This window comes from Hyperolius riggenbachi, chromosome 9 (genome assembly GCF_040937935.1).
Source record: "Hyperolius riggenbachi isolate aHypRig1 chromosome 9, aHypRig1.pri, whole genome shotgun sequence".
Taxonomy (NCBI): Eukaryota; Metazoa; Chordata; class Amphibia; order Anura; family Hyperoliidae; genus Hyperolius; species Hyperolius riggenbachi.
This window is the reverse complement of record NC_090654.1, coordinates 254,225,508-254,239,238: the sequence shown is the minus strand read 5'-3', so window position 1 is coordinate 254,239,238 and position 13,731 is coordinate 254,225,508. Positions and strand designations below refer to the sequence as shown.

The window sequence follows — 13,731 nt, the reverse complement described above, 5'->3', positions numbered from 1 at the left end:
ATACTACTGCAGCTAAAGGCCCCGTTTCCACTATCACGAATCCGCATGCGTCTTGCGTATGCGGATTCGCATAGACAATATAAGTGAATGGGCCTGTTTCCACTTATGCGTCTGCGGGAGCGTTTTATTGTGCAGAGAAAATCTGCACGGAACACCCTGCAGAATTCGCCTGCGTGTGGAATGCAGGCGAATCGCACATAATGTATTTAATAGGGAAATCGCATGCGTTTTACCACTATAGAGAAAGGGGTGCACAGGACCACTGTCAAGCAAAACTCCAGAGTGCTCAAAGCCAAAAAAGTTCCAGTTCCACGAAGCCAGTTACTGATGAGACACAAGCGGCTGGGCACGTCCAGTTAAAAAAGCTATTTATTGAAAAAGTTAAAAATTGAGCATCAGCAACACAATAATGCCAAGGGAGAGAGGGATAAGCATGCAAGACTGGTCAACAGCTGTTTCGCACTATACAGATTAGTGCTTCCTCAGGACAACAAAGCCCCCCAACATCACGCCTTAAATACTGTACCTACTAGAGTGGCAGCTGTAGAATGGAGGACGCCCCGTGCAGCGCACCCACGAAAGCCGCTTCTGCACTTCCTGGACGCCAACTGCGGAAGTCGCGGACCGGAAGTGGTCATCAGAATTACTCGGGCCAATGAGAAGCGGGCGCCAACAGCGCTCCGCTCACAACTTGAAAAGGAAATTATCCTAGGCTATTCCCGCCCCTGGCAAGCCCTGAACTGGGGTAGTGACACGCCCCTCTACAAGTCACACATACAGGGGGCGTGAGCTTAAACAATCAGTCCGCCTACCTGTAACCAGGGAAAGGCGGCGTCCCTGACAACAAACCAACCCCTTAGATGACAGCATTGGCTGTCTAAGGCGCAGATGAATGTCAGTTAAACAAGGTGTGTATGATGATCTGCAGATCTCATAGACTATGAATGCAATTTGCAGGAACGGATCTTTAGCAGGAACAGGTCTTTTGCAGATACTGATCTTTTGTGTCTGTACAGCATCTGTGTGTGCAGCATCTTGCCAAGATTTTTTTCTGATGGGGAGTTCAGCTCCATAGAAAAGACTGTGAAGGTATGGCTCTCATACTACTTGAAGGGTGGTAAGATTGGTCTGTGATCTTTCATTTTCCAAAGACTATAGTCTGATGTGTGTATGAGCCTTTACACTGCACATCACTCTGAACACACCATCCCCACTGTCAAATATAGTGGTGGCAGCATCATGCTCTGCGGGTGCTTCTCTTCAGCAGAGACAGGGAATCTGGTCAGAGTTGATGGGAAGATGGATGGAGCCAAATATAGGGCAATCGTGGAAGAAAACCTCTTGGAGTCTGCAAAAGACTTGAGACTGTGGCAGAGGTTCACCTTCCAGCAGGACAACGACCCTAAACATAAAGCCAGGGCAACAATGGAATGGTTTAAAACAAAACATTTCCATGTGTTAGAATGGCCCAGTCAAAGTCCAGATCTAAATCCAATCGAGAATCTGCTGCAAGATCTGACAACTGCTGTTCACAAACGCTGTCCATCTAATCTGACTGAGCTGGAGCTGTTTTGCAAAGAATGGGCAAGGATTTCAGTCTCTAGATGTGCAAAGCTGGTAGAGACATACCCTAAAAGACTGGCAGCTGTAATTGCAGCAAAAGGTGGTTCTACAAAGTATTGACTCAGGGGGCTGAATAATTACGCACACCCCACTTTGCAGTTATTTGTAAAAACTGTTTGGAATCATGTATGATTTTCGATCCACTTCTCACGTGTACACCACTTTGTATTGGTCTTTCACGTGGAATTCCAATACAATTGATTCAAGTTTGTGGCAGTAATGTGACAAAATGTGGAAAACTTCAAGGGGGCCAAATACTGTTGCAAACCACTGTATATTTTTCAATTATTTTTTTTTTGCATATCTGATGACTTTAATCAAATCTGCCAGAAATCTATGTTCCAACACGTCAAATGGTAATGTCAATCAATTTTTACTAAAGATCGATCAAAATTCTCGATCGACCTGATCAGAAAACCTCTTAGCGTTGAACTGTGTAGAATAGCGCAGCACTGTGGTTCTATCGATTTATTCAATAGATTTCATGGTGGAATCTGTGGAAAATCTATGTGCAGTGTGTGGCAGACATCGATCCCTCTCTGATCAGAGTCTTTGAGCCACATTGGGTGGCGTCATTTAGCTGAAACTGAGTGGCATACAATCTGTAAGCATGCTGACTGGATGGATAAAGAATGACTGACAAGGGGAAATGAAGATGCAAAAATGAAAATGTAATGGACATGTGACCACAAAGGGTACTGTCACTATTATCTGCAGACGAAGGGTATAAAGTATAATTCATTATATATCTCAAAAAATCATAGCTGGCTGCAGACCGAACTGGGATGTTCACGTCAATATCCTTAAAGAGACTCCGTAACAAAAATTGCATCCTGTTTTTTTTTATCATCCTACAAGTTCCAAAAGCTATTCTAATGTGTTCTTGCTTACTGCAGCACTTTCTACTATCAAAGTCTCTGTAATAAATCAATGTATCTTTCTCCTGTCAGACTTGTCGGCCTGTGTCTGGAAGGCTGCCAAGTTCTTCAGTGTTGTGGTTCTGCTATGAACTCCCCCTTCCAGGCCCCTCTATGCACACTGCCTGTGTATTATTTAGATTAGAGCAGCTTCTCTCTTCTTTTACAAGCTGGATAAATCTTCCTCTGAGCTGGCTGGACTTTCACATACTGAAGAATTACAGACAAGGGCAAAGCTGTTTGCAGGAAGAAACAAGCAGCCTGAAACTTCAGTGCATGAGAACAGGGGGAAAGAAACACACAAATGATCTCTTGAGATTCAAAAGGAAGGCTGTATACAGCCTGCTTGTGTATGGATGTATTTTCTATGTGTGGACATACTGTACATCAACCTACTTCCTGTTTTGGTGGCCATTTTGTTTGTTTATAAACAAACTTTTTAAAACTGTTTTTAACCACTTTTAATGCGGCGAGGAGCGGCGAAATTGTGTCAGAGGGTAATAGGAGATGTCCCCTAACGCACTGGTATGTTTACTTTTGTGCGATTTTAACAATACAGATTCTCTATAAAGGACAACTGAAGCAAGAGTGATATGGAGGCTGCCATATTGATTTCCTTTTAAGCAATACCAGTTGCCTGGCAGCCCTGCTGATCCTCTGCTTCTAATACTATTAGCCATAGCCCATGAACAAGCATGCAGCAGATCAAGTGTTTCTCACATTATTGTCAGAGCTGACAAGATTAGCTGCATGCTTGTTTCTGGTGTGATTCACACACTACAGCAGCTAAATAGATGAGCAGGGCTGCCAGGCAACTAGTATTGTTTAAAAGGAAATAAATATGGCAGCCTCCATATCCCTCACACTTCAGTTATTCTTTAAACTACAATCTGGGAAATAGTGTGTCAATTCAGTGTAATTGATTAGATGAAAGTTGAGATGCATAGCTTTAACTATGTCCTGTAAAGCCATGCCCTTTTTGTGCCCTCTTTGGTACCATTTGATAACTAGGGGGGTAGCTGTAAGCGAACCCTTTTTTCAGTGCAGAGGCTGATATATGATATAGAAGATGTACATATAGCACCAAGTGTCCCTTTTTCAGAGCGACGGTCCCTCTTTGGGAACCTAGTCCCCATGTCCCTTTTTCTTCCTCATGTATCCAACTTTCAATATTGAATTGCAGATCAATGTAAATCCACCAGGATGGATTTTCAGATCTGCAGATGAATGTCATTTAAACAAGGTGTGTATGATGATCTGCAGATCTCATAGACTATCATTGCAATTTGCAGGAATGGATTTTTGGCAGGAACAGATCTTTTGCAGATACTGATCTTTTGTGTCTGTACAGCATATCTGTGTGTGCAGCATCTTGCAAAGATTTTTTTCTGATGTGGAGTTCAGCTCCATAGAAAAGACTGTGTAGAGTATGGCTCTCATACTACATGAAGGGTGGTAAGATTGGTCTGTGATCTTTCATTTTCCAAAGACTATGGTCTGATGTGTGTATGAGCCTTTAGTCTGTGGCCAGCTTAAGACTTCATTAAATTGTCTTATGTCATTTTATAGCCATACTGATGCAGAATACCACTTTTTCTTGCAGGAAAATGGAAGGTGCATAACTAAGCTGGAGAACATGGGTTTCCGAGTAGGACAGGGATTAATAGAAAGGTAAGTACAGTATTTTTCAGACCATAAGGCGCTCCTAGGTTCAGAAGACAAACGCCAGGGAAATAAATATAGTATATAATAAACCTGGTGCATCCTTGGTGCAGGCGTATCTTGTTGAGCATTCCTGCATCCTTATGTGGTCCTGCAGTGGCTGGATAGTGCTGGTTAATGGATATGCCTCTGACACAGTAACCTGGGTTTAAATCTTCCTGTTCAGTAAGCCAGCACCTATTCAGTGAGGAGACCTTGGGCAAGACTCCTTAACACTGCTATTGCCTAATGAGCATGCCCTAGTCCCTGCAGCTCTAGAGCTTTGAGTCCACCAGGAGAAAGCACAATATAAATGTGTCTTGTCCTTCACAAACAGTACTTGCAAAATCATTAAACCAACTGCAAGCTTGCAAAGCAGCATCAAGAATTGTTGGTTCTTATTAGCCAAGATAGTGATGCATGGTGACCCTTCTATTAGAACTAACTATCCGGTCACTGAGTTCACAGCGTTTTATCTCAGCGAAAGTGTGCAAAGAAATTGTGCAGCTCACAGGGGCATGTATGTAAAACAATTCCATATGCTTGCTGTTGGAGATGCCGGACCGCCCGAGGCACTGTACTGCTTATATTATGGGATTGTATACGCATTTTGCCTTTCTGGAAGTCAGTTGCCCAGTTACTAAGGGAGATTTGGGAAACCCAGGTTTAATGCACACCACTAACTACTCCTCGGCTATCCACTTACACGGCACTCGCGTAGGAGCGCTGTAAAAACGGTGCAGGAGATTTGGGTGCGGCTGGCGCCACCATAGACTGTAATAGGAATTATGGCTATAGCGGCGCTCAGTGAGTAAATTGGGCGCCGTCAGAAGACTGAGCACAAATCACTGCAAAAACACTGTAATTCGGCCGCCAGCATTAGCTGGAAGCCGAATTACGTCTTTCCCCCACTATCCATGGCAGCCTGGATTGGGAATAGTAAACTACTTCCCGGCGGCTATTTAGTAGGTATGCCTCACATAAAGCAAATAAGCTTATGGCTGTCATTCTTAACCTCTTAAGGACCAGGTGCTTAAACCCACCTAAAGACCAGGCAATTTTTAACAAAATAGGCCACTGCAGCTTTAAGGTCTTTCTGCAGGGCCATACAACTCAGCATACAAGCCTATGACAGCGGATTACCCCTGAGCCTGCCAGGGGGGCAATAGCTGTGTCACACGGCTGTCCCCAGTACAGAGCTGCCTTAGATCGCATCGCTGTATGGACTTAATAGATGGCAATCGCCGCTGGGAGAATGATGGCGGGGCGGAGCTCCGTCATCCAAGCGGAGATGCACGCGCGATCTCCTGCAAAACACGCCCCAAGGACTTAAAGGATACCCGAAGTGACATGATAAAATAGACATGGGTATGTACAGTGCCAAGCACACAAATAACTATGCCGCATTCCTTTTTTTTTCTTTCTCTGCCTGAAAGAGTTAAATATCAGGTATGTAAGTGGCTGACTCAGTCCTGACTCAGACAGGAAGTGCCTACAGTGTGACCCTCACTGATAATAAATTCCAACTATAAAACACTTTCCTAGCAGAAAGTGGCTTCTGAGAGCAGGAAAGAGATAAAAGGGTAAATGGTTCATAGATTTTAGCTCTGGCATACTTCAGTGAATGTGTCATTGAGCTAAAACAATAAAACAGTTAAAACTTTAAAAAGTAGATTTAAACATAAAATAAAACTGTGAAATATCTTAAGTCATTTTTAGGAGGAGGAAGATGGATACAGTCGTTTATTTCCTTAGTTTGTTTTCGCCTCGTGTGTCCTTTAAATGCCGATCGGCGTTAGGCGGTCCTGGGGCTGCTGTCGCAGCCACATCCGTCGGCATGACGCAGTCAGCATCAAGTTAAAGTGTACCAGAGATCAACTAAACTAAAGAATCAATACTTACCAGGGGATTCCTCCCGCCCCATTAACACGTGTGAGTCCCTCGCTATCCTCCCACGGTCTGCCATTCAGCCGCAATCGGCCCTGGTAACTTGCTCAGTGACGTCAGTCCAGGTCTACTGAGCATGTGCAGTGTGTCCGCACCTGCACAGAAGACCCAGACTGAAAGCAACTGAGCAAGTTACCGGGGCTGATTGAGGCAGGATGGCAGACCGCGGGAGGGTAGCGAGGGACTCGCACGTGTTAATGGGGCCGGAGGAAGCCCTGAGTAAGTATTGATTCTTTTGTTTAGTTGATCTCTGTTTTTCTTTCATGCCACCAAATGATCTGTTGCAGCATTATGGCGCTCCCTGTCTCGATAAGAGATATGGCGATTGAGAAAGTTTAAGAGGTGAAAAGGATGAAAGATGACAGCTACCTAGGATATCTGGAAAATAGTGGAGGACTATGGCCCCCTTACGTAATATGGCCTGACTTCTATGGACATTCAGATCTTGCCTACTCTTTTTGTTTAACTGTTTCCATTCTTTGCAAAGGTGGCCACTAATGGTACAATTTCTAGCGAAAAATCGTTAGAGCGATCAGAAATTCTGATCAGACGAAAAATCATTCACTACACCATCAACGAACCAATCTTTGCTTCCTATCTATCACAGCCAACAAGAAAATCCAAACTTTGGTTGATTAAAGTCCAATCGGATGACTATTTATATAATAATTTGTAGTCAATTGTGCCTATCGACTGAGATCATTTTCAACCAATCCGATCAGAATTTCTGATCGCTCGGACGATTTTTCGCTAGAAATTGGACCGTTAGTGGCCATTTTTAGTTATTCTGATGGTACTTGGAATGTACATGTGAAGAGTTGACCTGCTAGTATAACGTCACTGCTTGGTTTTGATTGTTCTGTTTGTTCGGTTTTTTTTTGTTTTGTTTTTTTCCCCCCTTCTTCTTATTTAGTACTGGATATCATGATCTCAGTGTTTATGTATCATATGTCCTTGATTGTCTGTCTGTCCAGCCAGCCAGTGTTCAGCATAAGAACAAGATTGCCTTACAGAGGCTCTTGCCCTTCTTGGCAGCTGGTCCACGTTGCATAGCACAGTCCAGGGACTTACGTTACATCCAGACAGGGTCCTCTAGCTCGTGAGTATGGTCAGGGGGCAAGTTACGTGGCACATATCTGGGTTTCAGTTCTCAACACTCGGACCTGTGGTCCTACATGCTGTGGCTGCCCCGTCCTCTCTCCATCCCCTTGGACCATTCAGAGACTTCCAACTATTGTGGTATTTTTTAATTACTTCATGTGGGCATAAATTGACTTCATACTCATATGAGAGTTTATAGTTCATAAACTAATTTGTCTTTAACCATTTACCTATACCTATGCCTAACTCTATTCTACACCCTTAAAGGACACCTTAGCCCAAACATAAAATGTGTAGTGGGCTCTCCTCATTTCCTCATGCCCACCGCTCCCCTCCCCCCCATTCTCCGTCGCCCTCCATTACTGTGTCCTGACCCTCTGAAGCTATTTCCTGGTCGGGAGAAGTGTGCAGGTGCTGCCTGGCAATGCGCATCATTGATTGTACAACCGGGAGTGCTCTGCGCATGCGCACTACGTAGTTGTGATAAGTACTTTAAGCGGGATTGTCAACCACAAAATCCAGTTCCATTTACTCACTGCTCTGCTTATTATGTGGTCTACATGCAGTCTGCATTGCAAGCATTCCAATATAATCCATACATTTTTCAGCTGTAATAAATCTTATCTTAGTCAGCCTGGCGGAGAAGGAAGCTTCTTATATTCCCTCCCACATTCCTGATCCTCATTGATTTGCTGAAGTCTGTACAGGACATTCTGAGGCTGAAGGGAAATGTATCTCACCCCACTGCAGAAGCTGTTGAAATATGCTGTGCTCACATGTTTACAAAGCAAGCTAGATGTGACAATGCAGATTCTAGGAGAAAAAAAAGAGTAATGCTAGGTACACACCATACAATTTACTGTTAGATGTACCTACAACATGGAAAAAAGCTATCTGGCAGGTAAATCTAAGAGAAAATCTAACAGAAAATTGTATGGTGTGTATAAATTTCACTGAATTCAAAATGTGAACAGTACAATACATATGTTATACAAGTAGTCCCTGGTTAATGAACGAGATAGGGACTGCAGGTTCGTTCTTAACCTGAATCTGTTCTTAAGTCAGAACATTGTGCCATCTCTGTTAGGCCTGAACGATTTTAGGAAAAGATTGAATCGCGCGATTTCTGTCAGAAATTGCGATTTCGATTCACGATTTTATTTAAATCAAGATTTAGCACTATTCACCATGTACATTAACATTTACAAACGCACATCAACAGAAAATGACATTGTACTATCCATTTGTGGTGATTATTCGGGATGGCAGCTCTGTGAATGAGTGCAGTACAGACTTGCTATGAAAAGGGAGGGAGATTGCGAGTGACAGATTAGCGAGGGGCACTCAGAAGCATGAGGACAAATTATTAAAAATAAATGAATAGACACACACGTATATAAATTAAATACATTATTCATATACATATACATACTAACACTTATTTTAAGCTGTCATGACAGATGACTGAAAATGTTGGTGAAACTTACTGCATCCGCCCAACTAGATGCCACTCTGTTCCCCCCGCACTCTCCTGGTATCAAAAGATCCCGGCTGACTCCCCTAGTCTGGCACTGCAGTAACCTCAGGAGGCCCCTGCTGGAGATGCACCGGCCTTCCGTTTCGGAAGTGGCTCTCCCTCTGCCCTGTTAGGCCTTGCACGGGCCGCACCAGTCTCTCATAGCCCTGCCGGGAGAACCACAATTAGCGCAGACCGGCATGTACTTCCAGAAGCCGACGCTTGCGGAACACGTCACTGAGTTGAGCCACGGAACGCAGGAAACAGACGTGAGTCACTGAGCCTCCACTCGCTACTGTGCACAGAGCAGCAAGGAGAAGGACTGCGCCGCCCAGGGGGAGGGGGGGGGGGATATCTTCAAAAAATCGCCACTGTGACGATCTCAAGATCGTAATTTCCGAAATCGCGATTTCGATCTTAAAACGATAAATCGTTCAGGCATAATCTCTGTCCCCTGTACCTCCTCTGTGCCCCCCCCCCCCCCCCTTTGCCTCCAGTTTTCCTCTTTGTGTCACCTCTGTACCTGTTTATACAAGTAGTTTAAAGAGAATCTGTATTGTTAAAATCACACAAAAGTAAACATACCAGTGCGTTAGGGGACATCTCCTATTCCCCTCTGTCACAATTTCACCGCTCCCCGCCGCATTAAAAGTGGTTAAAAACAGTTATAAAAAGTTTGTTTATAAACAAACAAAATGGCCACCAAAACAGGAAGTAGGTTGATGTACAGTATGTCCACACATAGAAAATACATCCATACACAAGCAGGCTGTATATAGCCTTCCTTTTGTATCTCAAGAGATCATTTGTGTGTTTCTTTCCCCCTGCATCTCTCATGCACTGAAGTTTCAGGCTGCTCTTTTCTTCCTGCAAACAGCTTTGCCCTTGTCTGTAATTCCCCACTATGTGAAAGCCAAGCCAGCTCAGAGGACGATTTATCCAGCTTGTAAGAGAGAAGAGAGAAGCTGCTCTGATCTAAATAACACACAGGCAGTGTGCATAGAGAGGCCTGGAAGGGGGAGTTCATAGCAGAACCACAACACTGAAGAACTTGGCAGCCTTCCAGACACAGGCTGACAAGTCTGACAAGAGAGAGATAAGTTGATTTATTACAGAGACTGTGATAGTACAAAGTGCTGCAGTTAGCCAGAACACATTAGAATAGCTTTTGGAACTTGTAGGATGATAAAAAACAGGATGCAATTTTTGTTACGGAGTCTCTTTAAAAGCAATTTTTTCTTAGATTTTTTTTTTTAAATCGATTTTCTCAAAAACTACAAATCCAATTTGAAAAAAAATGTTTTCACTTGTTCCCATGGAAACATGCCGTTTGTATCCGCGGGTCTTTCGTAAGTCGGGCGTTCGTACGTCGGGGACTACCTGTATAAGCAGAACAATAATTTATTACTCATTTTTTTTCCCTGGATGTCCCTGCTGCTTTAAGAAATGTCGTATTGACCTAAAAAATTATTTCGTTTCACTGAAAAATGAAAATATTGAAACTGCTCTGGAGGTTCATTAAACTTGTTTACGGTCTATTCTAGATTTACCAAAGACACAGCCAGGTTCAAAGATGAATTAGACATCATGAAGTTTGTTTGCAAAGACTTTTGGACCACGGTATTCAAAAAGCAAATTGACAATCTGCGGACCAATCACCAGGTGAGACATAAACAATGCGCTGTCGGCACTGATGGTTGTTATGTTTTCCACAGGTCAGAGCTCTGTGTTTATCCATCACAGTGTACAGAACACATAGTACGCTCTGGCCTGGGAACTAGCTACGTCAAATGCCAACGGAAAAAGCAGAGCTAAGATTTACACAGTAATAAAAAAAAATATTTTCTAAAACAGTTTCCATTAGTGGGGAAAGCACAGGTTAGAGTAACACTTTTGAAGGGGGCTTCCACAAAGTTTTTAATTGGTTTGAAAATTTAATGGTGACAGCATGTAATTTTACCTACCACACCCTGTTGTGTTGCAGAGAGATGTGGTGTTTCAGATCATCTTGGCTGAGCCCAGACCAAGCACATTGTTCTCCTCCTTTCCCCTCCTGTCCATCCTCTTCCCTCCATAGCTACAAAATGTGTGGCTAGCCTGAAGGCTAGTGATACATTAGTACAGAACTCTGCCCTAACCTGTCACTCAAGGGATCTCTGCGGACGACAGCAGTTGTGCGTGTGTACGCATCTATAGTGTTACTACAGTTAGGGTACATATACACACTCATATACACTACTGATTGTAGAAAGCGGTAAGTTGAGGTAGAACATACATGAACCAGCATAAACAAAAACAGACCAAAAAAGTCTTCAAAATATGAAAGGGTTTTTTTTTAACCACTTCCCCACGAAGGGTTTTTTCCCTTAAAAATCACAGCAGTTTTCACATCTTACCTCCTCCTCCCATTCGTTCACCAATAACTTTATCGCTACTTAGCACATCTATGCATTTTTTTTTCACCACAAATTAGGCTATCTTTGAGTGGTACTTTATGAAAAGAATGATTTCATTTTATATGCATTTTAAAGGGAAGAATAAGAATTTTTTTTTTTTTTTTTTTTTAAAGAAAAAAATAATTTTTTACTTTTCAACTATTATAGTTTTTAAATAAAACATGTTGTAATAAATAAAACCTACACATTTTATTTGCCCATTTGTCCCAGTTATTGGGTTTGAGTTATGTCCCTAGTACAATGTACGGCGACAATATTGTATTTGAAAATAAAGTTTTTTTACATTTTGTCTGTCTTTATACTTTATGAATAATTAAGAGCCCTTATTTGCAAAAATAACGGTAATATACATTAATGACATACATATTAAAAAAAGCTTAGTCCCTAGGGTATTTTTCTTTTTGAACTGCTGTCATATTTTTTTTTTATCTAGTGTTTAATTTTGATAATAATGGGGGGGGGGGGGGGGGGGGGATTAATGGTCAATAATTAATGGGGATTGTATTTATGTAATTTATATGTAGTTTTTTGTATTTTTTTTTGTCCACTAGATGTCCCCACACTTGCCTGTGTACTGAATAAGACACAGGAAGTAATGAATCTTTGTGTTTACTTTCTCTTTACATACATGTTACATATCTTCCTTTTTTAAATAACTTTTTGACACTTTGCAATTGAAAAAGTACCAAAAAAAAGTGGATGAAAATGTACTATTGAGATTATTCTGAGTATCTTCTCACTTGCTGGTCAACATTTTATTGACAAAGTTGTGAAAATATCACCTTGGAGAAAACTTAAGAGGAAAAAGTAAATAGCATATGGGCCTCTGAGTCCTAGACCTTGCATGATAAAATCCTCACTATACTTTGCCCTCAGAATGCTCAGAAAAGCCACTATTACCTGACAAATCTGTTAGGAAAGCTAAAGACAGGGACTGGAATGCCACAATTCACTTTCTTTTCCATTTGACAAGACTTGGAACAGCCATTGCTTCCTACACACCACTGCTTATCTGTCATCCACTGCTTTGAAGTAACTGTAGTTAGAAGCCTTGGCTGGTGAAAGTGACCAAGTGAAGAGGTAGATCCTTTTCCCCAGGCAGCAGTCCCGCTGATAGGTGAAGGGCTGTCAGAAGCTGAAAAGTTGTATTTCTTTGGCTTTTTTTTTTTTTTTTTTTTTTGTTTGTTTGAATTCGTTTTCATAAGAGTGGGGATGAATTAGTTTTCATAAGAGTGGGGATTTTATTCTGCTGCCATTACAGGTATAGAAGGATAACAGAATGTGGTCTTTAAAAGCAAATCTGAACTGAGGATAAACTTGTATCAAGAATTGTATGTGTGGTAACAACGGTGAATAGAAGATAGGTTATTTAGAACGAGTCTAATGTTTGTATTATCAATGTAAGACCTGGATTTTAAGACTGCAATCTTAACAGCAGCCATGACAGTCTGATGTGAAATCTGCTTCATTCAGTTGCAAAACAAACAGAAGTAGTGACCCTTAGAGCTTTTCAGCTCTAAGGTCTGGGACCCACTAGAACACTTTGAGCATTTTTTGAGCTCTGAAATATCGCCAGCGCTTTCAAAAATGCTTTGATAATGTAGGTCTATAGTATTAAGCCCACTGGAGCACTATAGCATTTCCTCAGTAGCACTAGTACCATATGTACCTATGTTTCTCTCATCGTGGGCCTGATGCACTAAATGCTGGAAAAGTTGCCATGCGCAGGGAGTGCACAGCAATTTTACCTTTACTAGTGTAGGGGGAGCACTGGGCTGTTAACCCATTAGCGCCACACGTATTGCCGGGTTAACGCGTGTTTTGCTATGGTTAACACGGTAACGCATGTGACACTAATGGGTTAAGGCCCGGTGCTCCCTCTGTGTTAGTAATGGTAAAATTGCTGTGTGCTGCCTGTGCATGGCAATTTCTACTGGAGTTTAGTGCATCAGGTCGCATGTCGTATGTCACTTCAGGTACCCTTCTTTATATGCTTCCATAACTTCTCACTTCCTGGCACTTTGTTGTTGCAGGGGATTTATGTGCTCCAAGACAACAAGTTCCGCCTTATAACTCAGATGTCCGCAGGGAAGCAGTATTTGGATCATGCACCGAAGGTAAAGGTCATTCGAGGTGTGGCTGGACTGTGCTCAGGTTACAGCAGGGCTTTGTAACGTTTACAGTTTCTTGTCTGCAAAATGCGATAATGTTAACCATCATGTTGATGAATGAGGGGAACTGCTCTTTTTCCTGTTTTCCCCTATTTCCTTTTGAAGTACTTCCCGGCTACTAAAGTCCTGGTCTTTGTGCCAAGATTAAAAGCCTGACTGCAGAGGAATTTGCTGAGCTTTAGTTTCAAAAAGCTTTATTGACAGAGTCAAGTTTTACAAACATATAGTCACGTATAGGTATCATTATTGCGTGCAAAGAACAAAAGAATATCGAAATCCACAAACGGTGATCACAGGAT

The 13,731-nt window shown here is 42.3% G+C and overlaps 1 protein-coding gene across 4 annotated transcripts in view; it reads left to right on the top strand.

The window, feature by feature from the left end:
* The window catches only part of TRAPPC6B (trafficking protein particle complex subunit 6B), a 54,743-nt gene that overhangs the window by 1,951 nt on the left and 39,061 nt on the right, over nucleotides 1–13,731 (top strand). For all 4 annotated transcript variants that reach the window (XR_011024143.1, XR_011024142.1, XR_011024144.1 and 1 more), the window contains exons 2-4: nucleotides 4,144–4,211; nucleotides 10,350–10,467; nucleotides 13,295–13,378. Coding sequence is in view for 1 of the 4 variants with exons in the window: in XM_068254329.1 (XP_068110430.1) it covers nucleotides 4,144–4,211; nucleotides 10,350–10,467; nucleotides 13,295–13,378 (270 nt within the window). In the remaining 3 variants the exon portion in view is untranslated. The remainder of the gene's footprint in view (nucleotides 1–4,143; nucleotides 4,212–10,349; nucleotides 10,468–13,294; nucleotides 13,379–13,731) is intronic.